This window comes from Denticeps clupeoides, chromosome 15, assembly GCF_900700375.1.
Source record: "Denticeps clupeoides chromosome 15, fDenClu1.1, whole genome shotgun sequence".
NCBI lineage: Eukaryota > Metazoa > Chordata > Actinopteri > Clupeiformes > Denticipitidae > Denticeps > Denticeps clupeoides.
The window spans coordinates 13,956,097-13,977,386 of record NC_041721.1 but is presented as its reverse complement, the minus strand read 5'-3'; the positions used below and the strand labels follow the sequence as shown (position 1 = coordinate 13,977,386).

General features: G+C 43.9%; 1 protein-coding gene and 7 non-coding genes across 12 annotated transcripts in view; 7 read left to right on the top strand and 1 right to left on the bottom strand.

Annotated features, from left to right (window-relative positions):
- Positions 1-510: 510 nt before the first annotated feature.
- LOC114765446 (U5 spliceosomal RNA) lies at positions 511-624 on the top strand. Its single transcript, XR_003742633.1, has one exon. It is a non-coding gene; the product is annotated as a U5 spliceosomal RNA (small nuclear RNA).
- A 438-nt stretch (positions 625-1,062) lies between these two features.
- Positions 1,063-1,176, top strand: LOC114765443 (U5 spliceosomal RNA). Its single transcript, XR_003742631.1, has one exon. It is a non-coding gene; the product is annotated as a U5 spliceosomal RNA (small nuclear RNA).
- A 4,155-nt stretch (positions 1,177-5,331) lies between these two features.
- Positions 5,332-5,445, top strand: LOC114765451 (U5 spliceosomal RNA). Its single transcript, XR_003742638.1, has one exon. It is a non-coding gene; the product is annotated as a U5 spliceosomal RNA (small nuclear RNA).
- A 2,008-nt stretch (positions 5,446-7,453) lies between these two features.
- Positions 7,454-7,567, top strand: LOC114765449 (U5 spliceosomal RNA). The gene has a single exon (XR_003742636.1). It is a non-coding gene; the product is annotated as a U5 spliceosomal RNA (small nuclear RNA).
- A 1,789-nt stretch (positions 7,568-9,356) lies between these two features.
- On the top strand, positions 9,357-9,470 carry LOC114765450 (U5 spliceosomal RNA). Its single transcript, XR_003742637.1, has one exon. It is a non-coding gene; the product is annotated as a U5 spliceosomal RNA (small nuclear RNA).
- Positions 9,471-12,761: 3,291 nt separating this feature from the next.
- On the top strand, positions 12,762-12,875 carry LOC114765452 (U5 spliceosomal RNA). The gene has a single exon (XR_003742639.1). It is a non-coding gene; the product is annotated as a U5 spliceosomal RNA (small nuclear RNA).
- A 1,289-nt stretch (positions 12,876-14,164) lies between these two features.
- Positions 14,165-14,278, top strand: LOC114765445 (U5 spliceosomal RNA). Its single transcript, XR_003742632.1, has one exon. It is a non-coding gene; the product is annotated as a U5 spliceosomal RNA (small nuclear RNA).
- Positions 14,279-15,329: 1,051 nt separating this feature from the next.
- celsr1a (cadherin EGF LAG seven-pass G-type receptor 1a) overlaps positions 15,330-21,290 on the bottom strand; it is a 58,097-nt gene continuing 52,136 nt past the window's right edge. For 2 of the 5 annotated variants that reach the window (XM_028953848.1, XM_028953851.1), the window contains 10 exons: positions 20,363-20,475; positions 20,157-20,236; positions 19,878-20,004; positions 19,631-19,756; positions 19,413-19,543; positions 18,570-18,673; positions 18,345-18,488; positions 17,836-18,078; positions 16,558-16,831; positions 15,330-16,212 (listed from right to left, as the gene is read on the bottom strand). In XM_028953848.1, coding sequence (XP_028809681.1) covers positions 16,176-16,212; positions 16,558-16,831; positions 17,836-18,078; positions 18,345-18,488; positions 18,570-18,673; positions 19,413-19,543; positions 19,631-19,756; positions 19,878-20,004; positions 20,157-20,236; positions 20,363-20,475 — 1,379 coding nt within the window. In that variant the 3' untranslated portion in view covers positions 15,330-16,175. Of the gene's footprint in view, positions 16,246-16,557; positions 16,832-17,835; positions 18,079-18,344; positions 18,489-18,569; positions 18,674-19,412; positions 19,544-19,630; positions 19,757-19,877; positions 20,005-20,156; positions 20,237-20,362; positions 20,476-21,290 lie in introns of all 5 variants that reach the window. The other 3 variants (XM_028953850.1, XM_028953852.1, XM_028953849.1) reach the window with 2 other exon arrangements.

The following is a 21,290-nucleotide window of genomic DNA, read 5'->3' as shown; positions in this document are numbered from 1 at the left end:
GGGTTTCTGGACACGTGTTTCCACGACGTACCACCCAACGTCATTGCGTCATTTGCAACGATGATTAAAAATCAGACGCTTTTGCGTGGGATGTACGCGTGTCGACGCAACGTCACCGCCGGTCCTGACGCGTGTCCGTCTTCGTTTTTACGGACGCGGATATGTCGCGACTTCAGGAGCCACGAGCGTGTTGAGCTTAAATGAAATTCTGCTGAATTAAATTATGATGATAATAATAGAAACGTTTCCGTGGGTTTGTTTCAGAAGCGGAGGGAAGAAGGAAGTGTTCCCTTCCCAGAAGGCTTTGCGCTATTCGCGAGCGCAGAGTTTAACCACGAACCAAGCAATTCTGCGTATATACGGGTTCACTTTAATTCCCATTGTATCAATTATTACATATACTACAAGATATCTATATGTAGACTTTATTCTTTGTGTGTTTATAAGCCCCGTCTCGGTGTAGAGTAGTGGGATCGGTGGCGCTGTTACTCCAGGCTGTGGAGGGTCAGTACACTCTGAGTTCTCTTCAACTCGTATAAATCTTTCGCCTTTTACTAAAGATTTCCGTGGAGAGGACTAGCATGAGTTTTTAACAATTTTTTGATGCCCTGCGCAAGCGGGGCTTTCTAAGGCTGTGAAATATAAATTTTCAAAACTAACCACTGGTGAGGTTATTATACTTTAGAGAAGACTTAACTAAAATTAATCAATTTGGAAATTGAAATTGCTGTACATAGCTGATCACGTATATTTGAGGCTTAATAATAACTTTAACTAAACCTTTTCATGTTTAGGTCTGATTCCACTTTTTAATCTAAATCCCCTCAGTGTCGGAGGTGAAATGTGTCGTCGTCTTGTTCTGTACTGCAGCTTCTTATTCTGCGCTGATGTTTTATTCCTTATTGCGTCACCACAACTCCACAGTAAACAGGCCACATAGTAAATGTTGTAAATGTTCATTTGTTGTCTGGAACATTTCTTTACGTTTTTGTCGGTGAGCCCCGTCTCGGTGTAGAGTAGTGGGATCGGTGGCGCTGTTACTCCAGGCTGTAGAGGGTCAGTACACTCTGAGTTCTCTTCAACTCGTATAAATCTTTCGCCTTTTACTAAAGATTTCCGTGGAGAGGACTAGCACGAGTTTTTAACAATTTTTTGATGCCCTGCGTAAGCGGGGCTTCCTGTGACTGTAAAACATTAAACGTGAACATCGTCTAATTACGCGATGAATTCATAGTCCACTTTATTATCTGTGGTCATCTGAGTAGCAGCGTGATGAACATTTTTCATCATCTGTGCAGATCCACTGCTTACTGGACGGGACCTGGAGGAATTGTAAAATTGAGCAAACTAGTGAATCATGAAATTAAAGATCTTCAATGAATTACTGGTTTGAAATGTATTTGTCTTTGTTAAAACCATGAAAGCGAAGTTTAAAATAATCTGAGGCACCGTACCTAAATTCTGGGATTATCTAAAATATTTCCTAAAAAGGAAGGTTTTTAGCTTGCGTTTGAAGATCTTAAGTGAACATCTAGTGGAAGCTCATTCGACCACCTGGGAACCAGGACAGAGATGGTCTCGGTGATGGTTTTCCTAGTACGCTGAGAGATGGTGGAATCAGTTGAGACGTGCTGGAGGATCGGAGAGATCGAGGTCTGAGGTAGGAGGGTGTGACCCCTCCCTGTCTTTGTTGAGCAGCCTCGGTATTTTGAATCTAATGCGAGCAGCTACAGGAAGCCAGTGGAGGTAACGCAGCAGTGGAGTGATGTGGTGGAGTTGAGAAAGGTTGAAAACAAGTTGTGGTGCAGCATTCTGGATCAGCTGGAGCGGTCGAATAGCGCTCAGAGGAAGACCAGACGTGAAAGAAGGGAGTGAAGTGATTGTCACATGTGATAGACAGCAGCACAGCACATGGTGCACACAGTGACATTTGTCCTCTGCATTTAACCATCACCCTGAGTGAGCAGTGGGCAGCCATGACAGGCGCCCGGGCCTGTGAAGTGCATGGGTTAAATGCACTTCACTTCTCTTTCACTTTCAGTGTGTGGGGATGGTGCTTTGCTCAGTGGCACTTCAGTGGCATCTTGGCAGATGGGGATTTGAACCGGCAACTTTCTGATTACGGGGTAGGCCACCACTGCCCCTCTGTGGTGTCACACACTAGTAGTCCAGTTGGACAAGTATCTGAGTAGCCTGAGTTGATAAAAAAATTCTTCTAATTGTAGAGAAGGAATTGACATGAGCGAGAGACCTTGGAAATGTGAGGTGAGTAGGAGAGGGAATTGTCCATGGTTACCCCAGGGGTTGCGTACAATGAGATTAGAAAAATTTCCAGCGAGATTTTAAGATCCTGTTGTGGGGAGCAGCTCAGTTTTGCTGAGGTTGAGTTTTCAGCTGTAATGCAGGATGAGATGTCAGAGAGGCAAGCAGAACTTTGCTGATCACATTTACATCTGATGGCAGAAAATAAGAAGAGTTTGGTGTCTTCTACATAGAGGTGGTAGGATGATCTATGCAAGGATACAGTGATATTTCTGTTTTTCTATGTTAATAAATCTGCAGAAATGTCAATATGGGGTGCTGTGTGTACATTAATGAAGAAAACAATTTACTTAAATGATTTCAGCAAATGGCAATATAAACAAATGATTTAGCAATATAACAAAGAGGGCAAATTGTTCAATTTTAATTGTTGTTTTAATTGCTCAAATGTTACATGTGGCACCAGGTTCCAGACAAACATTATTTCCTTTCACTATGTACTGTTAACACGTACATAGCTGAAACGACAGTCAACTTCAAACTTCAAACTTAAAAACTGTAAGGAGGTCTGAATACTTTCCATAACCAGGGGCGGTCCAAGCCCGTTTCGTGCCCTGGGCAGACACCCCCTCTGGCGCCCCCATCTTCCACAAACATAAAAAATACTAAGAATGATGTATTAACTTATTTTATTGTACCTGTTGTCGAAACATACTTAATTTAACCAGGTAAACATATAAAGTTCTTTGTGCGTTTCTTGTCCATCTCCCAGCTGTGTTCATTTCTCCACCCCAGTATCAACACCCATCCTCCAGCATGAGAATCACCACAATGTAGATTAATAGATTAATTCAGTTTGTTTGTTTTTTTCTGCGATTTCGCACAACTGCAGTTGACAATATTACAAATGAATGAAATGTGGTTTATTTGGAAGCACCTTGCCCCCCTTTAGACAGGCAGCAGCAGTAAGCAGGCACACCAAGGACCTCATACTCACGTTCTGCGTATATGGCTGTGATAGAATTTAGAGTACACAACAACTCTGAAATGAGCTCCTCATTCTAATCGTCTATTCCACCTTAAATACTGCAGGCTGCAATACTAGTTATTTTACATTGAAATGTCAGTATTCATCATATATCTATGTGCACGTGAGCACACGTCAATTGACCAGGTCAGTTTTACAGTGATTAACGTTTTGGGCCAGGAAAGTATTAGCTGATAAGTCTACATATTCTATTTTACCTGTAACAAATGAGTTTTTAGTGGCCCAGATCTTTTAAACTGTAGTTTTTTTTTGTAAAACAATGCTGTTCATCAGTCCAATGCTCAGTTACCATGCAGAATTGTCAGTGAAAACCGTGTTGGGCCAGACAGGTAACACTTGATGCCATTTATAGTTCAGGGGGTTGAGTGGGCACAGAGATCATTACCATATACAGATTTAAAATGCTCTTTATTTCTGAAACAGATTTCCTGGCTGTAAGCCTCGCTGAACTACACCCCTACATGCGGAATACGGGGTACTGCAGCTTGCTGAGCAGCATTTAAAGTGGAACAGACTATTTGAATAAGATCACTTCAGCATCGTGTTTTACTTTGTGAGCTTGTTATTAGCTGCCGCTCAAGCCCATCCCCAAAGCAGCAGGCGCACCTCGCAAAATGAGGTGTCCTTACTGCCCACAAACGGGGAATAATGGCCATGCGATCAAGATGTGAGGGCGGCATGGGTGCACACAAAAATAAATGGCCCATGTTGCTTATAGGGAAAAAAAACACCACTGTCTGTACCCACTGTCTGTACCCACTGTATATCATCACCTAGAGATTTAGTGTAACGGGAGAACAGACAAGGGCCAAGTACTGAGCCCTGAGGGACACCAGTAGAGAGCTTTAATTTTATATGATGGCTCCCGCAGGTTTTGATGTGGAGATTGCAAAAACAAAAGATGACTAATAATGCAGAACAAAGCTCTTTTGGATGAGGAGGTGCGTGTGACTCATTCTGATATGAATGTAATACTTTCTAGGCTACATAAGTATTACTCAGAATTATTATTAATTATTAAGGGAAATGCAGCACCTTGGATGCTCTAGAAAGGGAAATTGTGGTGAGAATGCAAAATAATAAGTCTCGAGGAGAAGATGGGCTCCTTTTGGAATCAGGTAGTTTGAGATTTGAACCTGCAGACTTTTGGTAAAAAAAAAAAGGATAAAAAAAAAAACTGATAAAAATATATAGAGCTCTGAAAGCTATAAAATGATTACTGTGTGGTATGCTGGCTGTACAGTAGCTGAGAAGAACAGCTGAGACTCCATCCTGGACTCCATTTCCAGCTCTAGGTGTCTCTCCAGAGCCAGAGTGGTACTAACAGGCCACCTCCATCCAAATTACTGCCCTCTGGAAAAAGAATCAGATCTGATGGGTGTAGGACCAACAGACCATGTGCAATATCTTGCCAGTGCAATAAGTTTTTAAGTGAAGTGATTGTCACATGTGATACACAGCAACACAGCACACGGTGAAATTTGTCCTCTGCATTTAACCCATCTGAGTGAGCGCCCGGGGAGCAGTGTGTGGGGACGGTGCTTTGCTCAGTGGCACCTTGGTAGCTCGGGATTTGAACCGGCAACCTTCTGATTATAGGGCCGCTTCCTTAACCGCTAGGCCACCACTGCCCCTCCAATATTTACTCTCATTCTTACTAACCATAGCCTTACCCCCCTTAAATATTATATACAAAAGTGTTGCTGGGGTGAAGGATTCTTCTTAAGGTTATATAATTTTTGTCCTTAAGACTGTAAATAGATCTGCCCAAATAAGTGTACAGTAATGTACTTTTGTATTTGTACATTGCCAATTTATTAAATTCAGGCAGATCTATTTACAGTAAGTTTATATGTATATGAATAATTTTAATTATGTTACAGTTTTTTTACAGATAACAGATAATTAAGTTACAGTTGAGATTGTTACATTAATTCCAGACGGTTTTCTTTTGGTAAACCCGTCTCGGTGTAGAGTAGTGGGATCGGTGGCGCTGTTACTCCAGGCTGTGGAGGGTCAGTACACTCTGAGTTCTCTTCAACTCGTATAAATCTTTCGCCTTTTACTAAAGATTTCCGTGGAGAGGACTAGCATGAGTTTTTAACAATTTTTTGATGCCCTGCACAAGTGGGGCTTTCTATCGGTGTCAAATATTAAACTGTTGATCAGTAATGAAGTCATTAACTGGTAGCAGTTTATATAACCAACACTCCTAGGGGGCATGAGCTCCTGTCCCGTTATTGGCTTTTTGAGGTGAAGTGATCCAGTTTATCATCGAATTCAGATTTGACAGACTGTGTATAATATATATAAATTTATATCACATCACAGACTGTGTGTGTGTCTGTGTATGTATATATATATTTTTTCTCGGATGATATTCAAATTACTTCTTGTAAATAGTATTTACTGCCATGTGCATGTGATAATTTCTGCTTGAACCTTGTGCTGCAGTTTATGACTTTTGAACCCTTTTACAGTTGAACACAATGTGCGCTGCCGCGTCCACCGGCAGAGGGAGCCAGAGAGCAGCGGCCACGGCCTTCACCCACCAGCATTTATCAAAGCATCATTAAACCAGAGCAGCCCGTGTCCGGTGTACCAGTCTAACCAGGAGGTTTCTGCTGTAGATGGGAAATGAGGATCAGTCGATCTGGCGCCAAGTGACAAATAATCCCATGTAAATACATTTGGATGCGTTGCCATTTGGATGTCTGGTCACCCTAAATGGCACTTGTGACTCTTCTTCATGCTGGCCATATGGCTGAAGGTGACAGCAGTGCCACACCAGTGTTGTAAAACAGTTGTGACTTCACATGAAGGACTTTCGTGAAAATGCGGCAAATTGCTGATTTTGTGGGACTTGATGCGTTCGCAAAATGTAATTGGAGGGACCGTATCTGAAGTGTTTGCTCAGAATCACATGTATGAAACCTCCTGAGACCTGTAGAGATATCCTAGTTGTCCCTTTCTGCTTTCTGTCACCTGTTCCCTGCTCCCTGCTGTTTGTGCTAACACTCGTTGTTTGGGGACATGTCCCCTTTGTTTTCAGAGTGTGTTAAGAATAAATCTTGGACCAGAGTCCTCCAGACCCTGCCGTGATAGGCGGTGTCTTACATTCCTGAGTTCTCCAGGGGGACTGTCCCTGAAACTACAGATTGTAGTTTACAATGAGCAACGTACCAACGTTACGAGCAGCATCATGAAGCATTTCTGTCTGCAGTTTTTTTATTTATATGAACGTGGTCCACTGCCAAGTGAGGAGTGTGGTGGTGTACCATGGGAGGAAGCTGTGAAGGTCTGCCGCTCACCTTTCCTCTGCTCAGGCGGCTGGTGGGTGCTGTTGCAGTGGTTGGAAGGAGCTCCGTCCCTGGCGGAAGCGTCCTTGTCCTGTGGAGGCTCACCCATGTGGTTCAGCTTGTTCTCCGGGTGAAGCTCCACATTCACTTTGGTTTCCACTCGCAGCCTCTCCAGGCCTCCGGGATCCTCACTGTCACTGGCAGTGGTGGCCTCGGTGGGCCAGTAAGGCTTGACGTGGTTGGTCACAGTGTCCACTGCAAATCATGACATTTTCCCATTATGACGCAGGATTACATGAACATTGATGGTAAATAAATATATCAGCATAGAGTGAATGCTTTGTAATTGTGCTAAATTGTTGAAATGGCTTTTCAGTGTAAAAAAACAGCCCTCAGCCTTGCTAACAAATCACGTTGTCCCGGCAACTGTAAAATGACAGTAAAAGGTCTTGAGTGTTGAGATTTTGTCATTAAAAGTGTTGCTGGGGTGAAGGAGTCTTCTTAAGGTTATATCATTTTTTCTTGTTGTTTAAGACTGTAAATATATCTGCCTGAATTTAATAAATTGGCAATGTACAAATACATAAGTACATTACTGTATAAGTGTAATTTATTGTAAAATTGCCAATGTATTAAATTCAGGCAGATCTATTTACAGTAAGTTTATAAGTATATGAATAATTTTAATGATGTTACAGTTTTTTTTTTTTTTTACAGATAACAGATAATTAAGTTACAGTTGAGATTGTTACATTAATTCCAGCCTGTTTTCTTTTGGTAAACCCGTCTCGGTGTAGAGTAGTGGGATCGGTGGCGCTGTTACTCCAGGCTGTGGCGGGTCAGTACACTCTGAGTTCTCTTCAACTCGTATAAATCTTTCGCCTTTTACTAAAGATTTCCGTGGAGAGGACTAGCATGAGTTTTTAACAATTTTTTGATGCTCCGCGCAAGCGGGGCTTCCTGTCAGTGTCGAATATTAAACTATTGATCAGTAATGTAGTTATCAACAAGTAGCAGTTTATTTAACCAAATCCACTAGGGGGCGCTAGCTCCTGTCCCGTTATCGGCTTTTCCAGATCACGTGATCCGGTTTAACATCGAATTCAGATTTCACAGACTGTGTATAATTAATATGTATATACATATATATGCTGTGCTGTCCGAGTCTGAATCTGTGTAGAACAGACAATCGACATTTGACAGAGTTGCTGGTGTACACTGAGTTTCTGGCCTGAGTCGTCCCTGTAAACAGAGCAGGCTTGTCTGACTTTACCATCGCTTTCCTAGACAAGGATGCCTTCTGAACGTTACTTTCTAGTAAACTTTCTAGGATACATATGCATTACTCAGAATTATTTTGGAAAGTGAGTAAACTTTTAGCTAATTTGCACAAAGGGAAACGTAGCACCTTGGATGCTCTGGAAAGCTTGTATCAAGGCAGTCAACCTCCATCTTTGTCAATGGTTATTATTGCATTGTTATTTAAGAATTCAATAATAAATAAATAAAAAGATATTAAGAACTGGCATCCACTTACTCTACCGCACATTAGATGTGGTTGGGCAGGTAACAGGAGAGGAGCAGACCTGTGGTATACTGTGTAGAACTGTCTGAGACAGAATCTGCCATTGAGTATAGTTAGCGGTGATTATAAATAGCATTTGACAAGTTTAGTCACAAATATATGAAAAATGTTTTTTCCACAGTAGGATTTGGCCAGAAAAAGCTATCTTGTTTTTGTCAATGTGATACAAAGCACGGTACAGCACACGGTGCACACAAAGACGTTGGCAGTAGTACATCACTCAGGTACCTTGGTGGTTCGGGATTTGAACCTGCAGTCTTTTGGTTATGGGTTCACTTCACTAACCCACCAGGAAGATATATCTCATACCAATTCAAGAGTGTTATTGTCGTATCAGCAGTATTCTCAGTATTCAGTTTTATGTCATCAAAATCTCTTAAACATTTAAATTAGTTTATACTTAGACATTATGTCTTAAAGGATAAAAAAATATGATAAAGAAAGAGCTCTGAAAAATGATTACTGTGTGGTATGCTGGCTGTGCAGTAGCTGAGAAGAACAGCTGAGAACAACTCCATCCTGGATTCTAGGTGTCTCTCCAGAGCCAGAGTGGTACTAACAGGCCACCTCCATCCCAACCACCACCTTTCCAAATTACTGCCCTCTGGAAAAAGGTTCAGATCTGATGGGTGTAGGACCAACAGGCCATGTGCAATATCTTGACAGTGGAGTGTATTGTATTTTTATATCTGGCACTGCCACGTTTCCTGAACATTTGTGGACTTGCTAACAAATCACGTTGTCCCGGCAACTGTACAATGACAGTAAAAGGTCTTGAGTGTTGAGATTTTGTCATTAAAAGTGTTGCTGGGGTGAAGGAGTCTTCTTAAGGTTATATCATTTTTTCTTGTTGTTTAAGATTGTAAATATATCTGCCTGAATTTAATAAATTGGCAATGTACAAATACATAAGTACATTACTGTATAAGTGTAATTTATTGTAAAATTGCCAATTTATTAAATTCAGGCAGATCTATTTACAGTAAGTTTATATGTATATGAATAATTTTATTGATGTTACAGTTTTTTTTACAGATAACAGATAATTAAGTTACAGTTGAGATTGTTACATTAATTCCAGCCTGTTTTCTTTTGGTAAACCCGTCTCGGTGTAGAGTAGTGGGATCGGTGGCACTGTTACTCCAGGCTGTGGAGGGTCAGTACACTCTGAGTTCTCTTCAACTCGCATAAATCTTTCGCCTTTTACTAAAGATTTCCGTGGAGAGGACTAGCATGAGTTTTTAACATTTTTTTGATGCCCTGCACAAGCAGGGCTTTCTATTGGTGTTAAAAATTAAACTTTTAATCAGTAATGAAGTCATTAACTGGTAGCAGTTTATATAACCAACACTCCTAGGGGGCATGAGCTCCTGTCCCGTTATTGGCTTTTCGAGGTCAAGTGATCCAGTTTATCATTGAATTCAGATTTGACAGACTGTGTATAATATATATAAATTTATATCACATCACAGACTGTGTGTGTCTGTGTATGTATAGATATATATTTTTTCTCGGATGATATTCAAATTACTTCTTGTAAATAGTATTTACTGCTATGTGCATGTGATAATTTCTGCTTGAACCTTGTGCTGCAGTTTATGACTTTTGAACCCTTTTACAGTTGAACACAATGTGCGCTGCCGCGTCCACCGGCAGAGAGAGCCAGAGAGCAGCGACCACGGCCTTCACCCACCAGCATTTATCAAAGCATCATTAAACCAGAGCAGCCCGTGTCCGGTGTACCAGTCTAACCAGGAGGTTTCTGCTGTAGATGGGAAATGAGGATCAGTCGATCTGGCGCCAAGTGACAAATAATCCCATGTAAATACATTTGGATGCGTTGCCATTTGGATGTCTGGTCACCCTAAATGGCACTTGTGACTCTTCTTCATGCTGGCCATATGGCTGAAGGTGACAGCAGTGCCACACCAGTGTTGTAAAACAGTTGTGACTTCACATGAAAGATTTTCGTGAAAATGCGGCAAATTGCTGATTTTGTGGGACTTGATGCGTTCGCAAAATGTAATTGGAGGGACCGTATCTGAAGTGTTTGCTCAGAATCACATGTATGAAACCTCCTGAGACCTGTAGAGATATCCTAGTTGTCCCTTTCTGCTTTCTGTCACCTGTTTCTGTTCCCTGCTCCCTGCTGTTTGTGCTAACACTCGTTGTTTGGGGACATGTCCCCTTTGTTTTCAGAGTGTGTTAAGAATAAATCTTGGACCAGGGTCCTCCAGACCCTGCCGTGATAGGCGGTGTCTTACATTCCTGAGTTCTCCAGGGGGACTGTCCCTGAAACTACAGATTGTAGTTTACAATGAGCAACGTACCAACGTTACGAGCAGCATCATGAAGCATTTCTGTCTGCAGTTTTTTTATTTATATGAACGTGGTCCACTGCCAAGTGAGGAGTGTGGTGGTGTACCATGGGAGGAAGCTGTGAAGGTCTGCCGCTCACCTTTCCTCTACTCAGGCGGCTGGTGGGTGCTGTTGCAGTGGTTGGAAGGAGCTCCGTCCCTGGTGGAAGCGTCCTTGTCCTGTGGAGGCTCACCCATGTGGTTCAGCTTGTTCTCCGGGTGAAGCTCCACATTCACTTTGGTTTCCACTCGCAGCCTCTCCAGGCCTCCGGGATCCTCACTGTCACTGGCAGTGGTGGCCTCGGTGGGCCAGTAAGGCTTGACGTGGTTGGTCACAGTGTCCACTGCAAATCATGACATTTTCCCATTATGACGCAGGATTACATGAACATTGATGGTAAATAAATATATCAGCATAGAGTGAATGCTTTGTAATTGTGCTAAATTGTTGAAATGGCTTTTCAGTGTAAAAAAACAGCCCTCAGCCTTGCTAACAAATCACGTTGTCCCGGCAACTGTAAAATGACAGTAAAAGGTCTTGAGTGTTGAGATTTTGTCATTAAAAGTGTTGCTGGGGTGAAGGAGTCTTCTTAAGGTTATATCATTTTTTCTTGTTGTTTAAGACTGTAAATATATCTGCCTGAATTTAATAAATTGGCAATGTACAAATACATAAGTACATTACTGTATAAGTGTAATTTATTGTAAAATTGCCAATGTATTAAATTCAGGCAGATCTATTTACAGTAAGTTTATATGTACATGAATAATTTTAATGATGTTACAGTTTGTTTGTTTTTTTTACAGATAACAGATAATTAAGTTACATTAATTACAGCACATCTGAGGGACTTTCTCCCACCAACTCTGGACCCACACCAGTTTGCGTACCGTAGCAATAGGAGCACAGAGGATGCAGTCTCCATAGCGCTGCACTCTGTACTCACACACCTGGACAAGCAAAGCACCTATGCACGGAGGCTGTTTGTTGATTTCAGCTCAGCATTTAACACTGTCATCCCCTCTAAGTTAATCTCTAAATTTAGAGCCCTGGACATCAACACCTCACTTTGCAACTGGATTATGGACTTTCTGACCAGCAGACCACAGCATGTAAGGTCAGGCCACATCCGCTCCACTACTGTCACGCTCAACACTGGTGTACCACAGGGCTGTGTGCTGAGCCCCTTCCTCTACTCCCTCTTCACCCATGACTGCAGATGACACCATGGTGATAGGTCTCATCGACAACAACGATGAGACTGCCTACAGGGAGGAGGTCCAGCATCTGGCCACTTGGTGCACAGAAAATAACCTTCTCCTAAACAGCACCAAGACCAAGGAGCTCATTGTGGACTTCAGGAGGGAGAGAAGAGGCTCGCATGATCCCATCCACATCAATGGGATGACTGTGGAGCCTGTTACATCCTTCAAGTTCCTGGGGACCCACATCTCAGAGGACCTGTCCTGGAGCATTAACACCTCCAGCCTGGTCAAGAAGGCTCACCAGCGCCTCTTCTTCTTGAGAACATTAAAAAAGAACCAGCTACCCACTTCCATCCTGTTGAACTTTTACCGCTCTACAATAGAGAGCATCCTAACCAGCTGTCTCACAGTGTGGTATGGAAGCTGCCCTGTTGCTGAGCGTAAGGCGATGCAGCGGGTGGTGAAAACTGCCCAGCGCATCACAGGGACTCCACTTCCATCCATTGAGGACATCCAGAGGAAGCACTGCCTGCGTCGAGCTCACAGTATTCTTAAGGACTCCTCCCACCCGGCCCACGAACTGTTCTCTCTCCTGCCTTCAGGCAGACGGTTCAGGCTACCACGGACAAGAACCAGCAGACTTAGGAACAGCTTTTTTCCCAGAGCTGTTTCCTTGCTGAACTCCTCTGCCCCCCCCATACACTCCTGATAATCACTGCACTGTACTATCACTTTGTACTGCACATATCACTTTGTCCTGCACATATCACTTTATGTATATATATATAACTTATTTGAACTGTATCCTGCACTTGCTGCTTATTGCACTTCTGGTTAGACCTAAACTACATTTCGTTGCCCTGTACTTGTACATGTGTAAGGACAATAAAGTTGAATCTAATCTAATCTAATCTTAATTCCAGCCTGTTTTCTTTTGGTAAACCCGTCTCGGTGTAGAGTAGTGGGATCGGTGGCGCTGTTACTCCAGGCTGTGGAGGATCAGTACACTCTAAGTTCTCTTCAACTTGTATAAATCTTTTGCCTTTTACTAAAGATTTCCGTGGAGAGGACTAGCATGAGTTTTTAACAATTTTTTGGTGCCCTGCACAGGCGGGGCTTCCTGTGACTGTAAAACATTAAACGTGAATATCGTCTAATTACGCGATGAGTTCATAGTTGACTTTATTATCTGAGGTCATCTGAGTAGCAGCGTGATGAACATTTTTCATCATCTGTGCAGATCCACTGCTTACTGGACGGGACCTGGAGGAATTGTAAAATTGAGCAAACTAGTGAATCATGAAATTAAAGATCTTCAATGAATTACTGGTTTGAAATGTATTTGTCTTTGTTAAAACCATGAAAGCGAAGTTTAAAATAATCTGAGGCACCGTACCTAAATTCTGGGATTATCTAAAATATTTCCTAAAAAGGAAGGTTTTTAGCTTGCGTTTGAAGATCTTAAGTGAACATCTAGTGGAAGCTCATTCGACCACCTGGGAACCAGGACAGAGATGGTCTCGGTGATGGTTTTCCTAGTACGCTGAGAGATGGTGGAATCAGTTGAGACGTGCTGGAGGATCGGAGAGATCGAGGTCTGAGGTAGGAGGGTGTGACCCCTCCCTGTCTTTGTTGACCAGCCTCGGTATTTTGAATCTAATGCGAGCAGCTACAGGAAGCCAGTGGAGATAACGCAGCAGTGGAGTGATGTGGTGGAGTTGGGAAAGGTTGAAAACAAGTTGTGGTGCAGCATTCTGGATTGGCTGGAGCGGTCGAATAGCGCTCAGAGGAAGACCAGACGTGAAAGAAGGGAGTGAAGTGATTGTCACATGTGATAGACAGCAACACAGTGAAATTTGTCCTCTGCATTTAACCCATCTGAGTGAGCGCCCAGGGAGCAGTGTGTGGGGACGGTGCTTTGCTCAGTGGCACCTCAGTGGCACCTTGGTAGCTCGGGATTCGAACCGGCAACCTTCTGATTATAGGGCCGCTTCCTTAACCGCTAGGCCACCACTGCCCCTCCAATATTTACTCTCATTCTTACTAACCATAGCCTTACCCCCCTTAAATATTATATACAAAAGTGTTGCTGGGGTGAAGGATTCTTCTTAAGGTTATATAATTTTTGTCCTTAAGACTGTAAATAGATCTGCCCAAATAAGTGTACAGTAATGTACTTTTGTATTTGTACATTGCCAATTTATTAAATTCAGGCAGATCTATTTACAGTAAGTTTATATGTATATGAATAATTTTAATTATGTTACAGTTTTTTTACAGATAACAGATAATTAAGTTACAGTTGAGATTGTTACATTAATTCCAGCCGGTTTTCTTTTGGTAAACCCGTCTCGGTGTAGAGTAGTGGGATCGGTGGCGCTGTTACTCCAGGCTGTGGAGGGTCAGTACACTCTGAGTTCTCTTCAACTCGTATAAATCTTTCGCCTTTTACTAAAGATTTCCGTGGAGAGGACTAGCATGAGTTTTTAACAATTTTTTGATGCCCTGCGCAAGCGGGGCTTTCTGTCAGTGTTGAAGATTAAACTGTTGATCAGTAATGTAGTTGTCCACAGGTAGCAGTTTATATAATCAAATCCACTAGGGGGCGTGAGCTCCGGCCCCGTTATCGGCTTTTCGAGATCACGTGATCCAGTTTAACATCGAATTCAGTTTTCAGACTCTCTCTCTCTATTTTTTTTCTCGGATGATATTCTAATTACTTCTTGTAAATAGTATTTACTGCCATGTGCATGTGATAATTTCTGCTTGAACCTTGTGCTGCAGTTTATGACTTTTTAACCATTTTACAGTTGAACACAATGTGCGCTGCCGCGTCCACCGGCAGAGGGAGCCAGAGAGCAGCGACCACGGCCTTCACCCACCAGCATTTATCAAAGCATCTTTAAACCAGAGCAGCCCGTGTCCGGTGTACCAGTCTAACCAGGAGGTTGATGGGAAATGAGGATCTGTAGATGGGAAATGAGGATCAGTCGATCTGGCGCCAAGTGACGAATAATCCCATGTAATTACATTTGGATGCGTTGCACAGATGACTGTGGGTAAACTGTGGCCTGAGCTTGACATTCCTGATTGAAACCAAGAGCAATCTTTCAAAGAAATTATTTTCCTTTCAGAGGCTACGGTATCCTGTAAAATATTTCATTTTGTCTATGAACAGCATTTTTTTTCTTGGAGACCCACAACATGCCATTGAAGTTGATAACAACCATAGACACCAACATCAGGAATTGTCAGGAATTTGGTTGAATCGTCAAATCTACACTAACGGCTGATGTTTTACACTAAATGTGATTTTGTAGATTTTTGCAGTATTTAAAATGGATTCATACACAATGTTGATTCACTGGGTCCTTTTCAACATAAAATTGTGACTGCAGCTTCAACAATAACCATGACCCATTCAGTCAGAATTTCACCAGAACCAGGCAGCACCATGGTTCCATATTACTGTTGGTCCAACTCCTCGGTCTTGTTGGGTCTGTGTCAGTGAGGTATTTCTAAAGACATCACTTTTACATTTGAAACACACACACACACACACACACGAATAATAAAATTGTCCTCTAAAATACAAAGTGGTTTTAATTACAGTCATTTTTCCAGTGTCTCAAAATAAATATACATATTTTACAATACATTTCCAGTGTCTTATAATGTGGAAGGCCAGACGGAAGATGTTGGGAGATGGAGGGTTCAGGTCGGAAGGTTGCTGCGAATACTGAGAGTAAACAGAGCAGTAAGGCACTTGGTAATCGGGACGGCACGCTGTCTCCTCTGGTCCCGAACACAATTTTTATCACATTAAAAAAAAAAAAAATTTGTGTCGAGTAAGATCTTTCGACAGATACGAATGCACCATGAGGCCGAGTTTCAGAGTCAGTTCAAATCAACCTGTGTGATTTGGAATCGCTTGTAAAAACCACGCAAATAAGCACATTTCAATATACAAAAATGCCTGGGACATTCTCTCACCGGTTCAAGTACAAAATAATCTATTTATAAAATATCTACAGAGTAATTACACAGTCCAGCGCAGCGTTGGTGCGTGGATGCCGGTCCCTCGGTAAAGAGTGGCTGGGAATGGACGGCACCTGGTCACTTCGTCACTTCCGCGTTTGGTGTGTGTGTGTGTGTGTGTGTGCGTGTGTGTGTTCTTCTGAGAACGGACAATTTTCCTGTGAAAAGCCGGGGGATGTCACTTCCTCCTCTGGCAGTTTGGCACATCTTGGCTCACGTCTTCTTGTACTTTTCCCCAAATTCAGTCTCATACGTTCCCTTTTTTTGTCCAGCACACGTCCATCTGCAGCCTTAACCTGGTTCCCCGCAAGAGGTCAGTGCTGGAGAGATGCTGAGGGCCCGCCTGCCCGCCCTCTCTCCACCTTTCTTGTGACGGGTCTTCATTCCCCTCCCTGGGGGTGGGTGTCCGCTGCTTTCCTGCTGGGTCAGATTGAGGTTTCGTTACTGCCGCTGCATGAGGAAGGAGAGAGAACAGGACGGAGGTGAAGACATGCGGGTTAAACGGGTGCCAGGCAGGCAAATTTAGTGTGAGCAGATGCAACATACAAGGGTGGAGCAGAACATTCCAAGCATCCAGGCCGCATATAACCGTGGGGTTTTAGTCATTATGGAATTAATTCAAATGCAAACGCACATGCCTCTCTTCATAATCCAGGTGCTAATTATGGGTTTGTTCGATGAAATATGTCCGATTGAAATAAAAGCGCTGCTGTTATGGGATAAGTAGCTGAGTGGTGCAGGAGGTGGAGAAGCTGAACTCACTCGGAGTCTGATTCGTTGCCACCGTTGACCGTCCTCGTATGCAGCTTCACCGCCACCCCGTTCTGCTGTTCGCGGGGGGTCACCGCCCGGGCCGGGGGCTTGATAAGGATGCTGTTGCTCCCGCCGACCGGACGCACCCCTTCAGTGGATCCCACCGACGGCGTCCTGGAGGAGATGGTGGTCGGGTTGTAGTCGGAGAGCTTCTCCCTCAGCCGGTTCTTCATGTTCTTGTCGGTCAGTGGAGGAGGGTAGGTTATCTTGTTTTTCAGAATGCCTGCAACAAAACACAAAAGCACCAATAGTGTTAATAAAATCTATTATTTTTGTTTTTTTGAAATAAAAATACCTAAATAAACATGCGACTGGCGCGGAGGACGAGGAAGCAGCACGCATGACGGCAGTCTATCATCAGGCTCCTCCCACTTTAAAAGCCGGCTTGAGTGGTGGTGTCTTTTCCTCGGCCCTTCTGCCACGCCCAACTTCTCCTGCTTCCTAAACTCTAATCAGGTCCCCCAGGATTTCATGCTTTTTTTTGGTTTTGTGGCGTGTTTCCTCAAAAATGTCCCCAGATAAACCCCGTCCAAGGTCTGTATAGGCCTAGTCAGACACTGAACGAGTGAGACAAGAACAACATTTACAGGCATGCAGATAAAGTGCATAACTCGCATTCCTTAAGGATGTCTGGTCACCCTAAATGGCACTTGTGACTCTTCTTCATGCTGGCCATATGGCTGAAGGTGACAGCAGTGCCACACCAGGGTTGTAAAACAGTTGTGACTTCACATGAAGGACTTTCGTGAAAATGCAGCAAATTGCTGATTTTGTGGGACTTGATGCGTTCGCAAAATGTAACTGGAGGGACCGTATCTGAAGTGTTTGCTCAGAATCACATGTATGAAACCTCCTGAGACCTGTAGAGATATCCTAGTTGTCCCTTTCTGCTTTCTGTCACCTGTTCCCTGCTCCCTGCTGTTTGTGCTAACACTCGTTGTTTGGGGACATGTCCCCTTTGTTTTCAGAGTGTGTTAAGAATAAATCTTGGACCAGAGTCCTCCAGACCCTGCCGTGATAGGCGGTGTCTTACATTCCTGAGTTCTCCAGGGGGACTGTCCCTGAAACTACAGATTGTAGTTTACAATGAGCAACGTACCAACGTTACGAGCAGCATCATGAAGCATTTCTGTCTGCAGTTTTTTTATTTATATGAACGTGGTCCACTGCCAAGTGAGGAGTGTGGTGGTGTACCATGGGAGGAAGCTGTGAAGGTCTGCCGCTCACCTTTCCTCTGCTCAGGCGGCTGGTGGGTGCTGTTGCAGTGGTTGGAAGGAGCTCCGTCCCTGGCGGAAGCGTCCTTGTCCTGTGGAGGCTCACCCATGTGGTTCAGCTTGTTCTCCGGGTGAAGCTCCACATTCACTTTGGTTTCCACTCGCAGCCTCTCCAGGCCTCCGGGATCCTCACTGTCACTGGCAGTGGTGGCCTCGGTGGGCCAGTAAGGCTTGACGTGATTGGTCACAGTGTCCACTGCAAATCATGACATTTTCCCATTATGACGCAGGATTACATGAACATTGATGGTAAATAAATATATCAGCTGAAATGGCTTTTCAGTGTAAAAACAAGCCCTCAGAGGTCCTTTTACCAAATTTGATTGTATCCCATCTACTAGTGGGCCAGAGTCGTGTACCTACTGTACTTTTTAATAGTGAGACCCAAACAAAACCTGGACCAGCCAGATGGAACTGAAGCCGTCTTTGCAGAAATCTGAATATACAAAAGAGTTAGGAAACCTTTCGGTGTGCTGTGGATCGGCTGCCTCTCGTTGTTCCATTTGGGCTTCATCTCCACCTCATCATCCTCGCTGTCGGAGGAGTGGGACGAGGCGTAGGAGCTGCTGTGCTCGTCCACCGAGAGCTCGCTGTCCGAGTCTGAATCTGTGTAGGAAAGACAATCGACATTTGACAGTGAGACATAAACCATAAACTTCAGAGTTGCTGATGTAAACAAGTTCCTACCATCTCCTTTGGTGCTGTTGCGGTGGAAAAGAGAGCCGTCAAGGTCGGTGTGTCCAGCTCGGGCTGTACCGGACGATACACTGGGCTTCTGGCCTGAGTCGTCCCTGTAAACAGAGCAGGCTTGTCTTACTTTACCATCGCTTTCCTAGATGCCTTCTGAATGTTGAGAGGCGCGAGGCTACAGAAGCAGGACCAGAACCTAAGTGCCGGCAGGGGGTGAAATATTCCCCTCCCAGCGCCAGGTACCTCTTTCACTCCCACATAGCCCCCCACCCGCCCAAGATAACCTGTCCTGTCAGGCTCATCCAGTAGCTCATCAGTATGCGTATACATACACTCAAAGTTGGACTACATCTGCATCTACATTTCTGGAATTTATCAGGGGACAGTCCCCCCCTGGAGAGTAAGTGGGGTTCATAGGCGAGTGTGTTACAGACTAGGCTACTACCACATCTGAAGTGCACATTTTTAGTAGAGAGGGAGATGGTATGCTGTACAAAAAAAACAACAGATAAATGTAGCATGCATGCGGCTGGCAGAGCCATGCGTTTGTGCCCAGTGTGTACGTGATTCCACAGAAAAGAATTAACAGCGCACATATCTGCAGTAAGAGTTTGGAGACAATGCACTTAAAGATGAGGGCTTAGAGCACATGCCGGAAGCAAAAAGATACGCACAGACACACCAGAAGATTGGGCCTTTTAGTTACTCCTGTCAGCTACATTCGTTTGAAATATTTTCTGGAATTACAGTTCTGAGTATCGTTTACAGTGAGCCCAAGCTTCCAGCCTGTAGTTTACGTTAAAAAGCAAATGCCACGCCATGCAGCCATCACCATGTTACCTGAGCGTGTAAGCAATGTAGCCGCTGTGGCTCTTCGCTGACCTGATACTGCTCTCCAGAGACACCGTGGACTCTCCGATGGCGGAGCGGTAGATGGTCCCGTCCTCCGTGTTGTTACAGTTCAGGGAACGCTGCAGGTTCATCCATTCATTTAGACTGTGCTCCTTCTTATTTTTATATACAAAAAATTAAGATGAAAGCCTTTTCAGCAGTCTTACGGTGATCAGGGAGGCTCTGGTGGTGTTGGACTCGTCAGGGAGGGGCTTCTTCCCAGTGAAAACCGCCTTCAGGTTCTTCCTCACTTCTTTGTTGAACACACAGTGGAAGAAGAAAATGAAAATGCCCTGAAAGCGAGACGGACGAGTTGTGAGTCAGAATGATGAATCAGAAGCAAATATTCCAATTTCTCTCAATTATATCTAATTACAGTCATTAGCGGTAATTCATTTCGGCGAGGACGCCTACCTGCAGGCAGCTGAAGACGGCGAACAGGTAGTGGAAGGTCATGACGTCGCTGTTGACAGCCATCAAACCCAGCAGCCAGGTGGCGCTGATGAGCAGCAGGAGAAGAAAAGCCATCCGTAGTGCAGGACTTGAAACACACACACACACACACACACACACACACACACACACACACACACACACACACAAATGATTTTTAAAGAGCTTTTCAATTAGGGCAGCATTCCTCAGAAGGTGAAATAAAGACTGCTGATCGTGCCGTCAGACGCTGAGACTTACATGGCTCCAGACTTCTCGAAGGAGCGCTGCCTTCGTCCGCACGACGCCTTGGCAGCCAGTATGAAGATCACTATGTTGACCTGCAGGAGGGAGAGGAGTCTGGGTTTAGCTCTAGAGATGCACCATTCTTTTTCTGATGCCATTTTAAATTAATAAAAAGCTTTGGGTGGGTGAAAGAGAGAAAAGTTGAAAAAAAGCAAACTCACTAGGACCACCACACAGATGGGCCCGGCAAAGCTCCAGATGAGGGTGTCGTGGACAGACAACCAGCAGAAATCCGGGTTCCCGTATCCCTGAGGATCCAGGCCCACAGCAAGACCTGCAGACAAAACCACCAACAAAAAAAGAACTCTACTGTTAGTGATGTTATTTACACACACACACACACACACACACACACACACACACACACACACACACACACACACACCTAGTTTTTGAACTGAAAATTTCCATTTGATTTTAATCTATGACTGCATTCACGACAAAACAAAAATGCACAAATATTTTGATCCAATCGCTGGTGATTAACACCGCTCAGATAATAGCAGATGAAGGTATTCATGAGGAGGTGGGTCCTGCTCTGTTCTCCCAGACCTCCAGGCCTTGAGCCCCTGCCAGCAGGCAACTGACACCCCGGCGGGTTCAATAGCAGCCCCTCTGGAGCCCTAATCACCCGGAGAGGAAGTCTTCCAGCAGGAGATAACAGAGCTGCTCTCCACTGTAAAGAGACTCCAGGCTGCTTCCCCGACCCTCTCTTTCCCACAGGGATCAGTGAGGAGGACGGGTGGAGACTTCAGTGGAGATGAGTTCTGACATGACGGGACACGGGCCGGTGTGAGATCTGGCTGGTAAAATACCCTTACTGGCAAATGAATGTTTTTCAAATATACGTAGAATGGGAACTAACGTCACCTAACTTCACCAAGTGGAGGGCATACATGATATGTTTGCTAAGATTCCTGTATAAATGTAATAAATATAGTGGTTCTCAAACATTTTTCAATGAGAACCGCATCTCCAAGTACCATCAATATGACAAGTATTTTTAAAAAGCTGAATTTTGGGCGTATTTAACTAGTTTATTTACATTTAAGGCATTTGGCAGAGTTTATTTAGTTTATTTAACCAGAC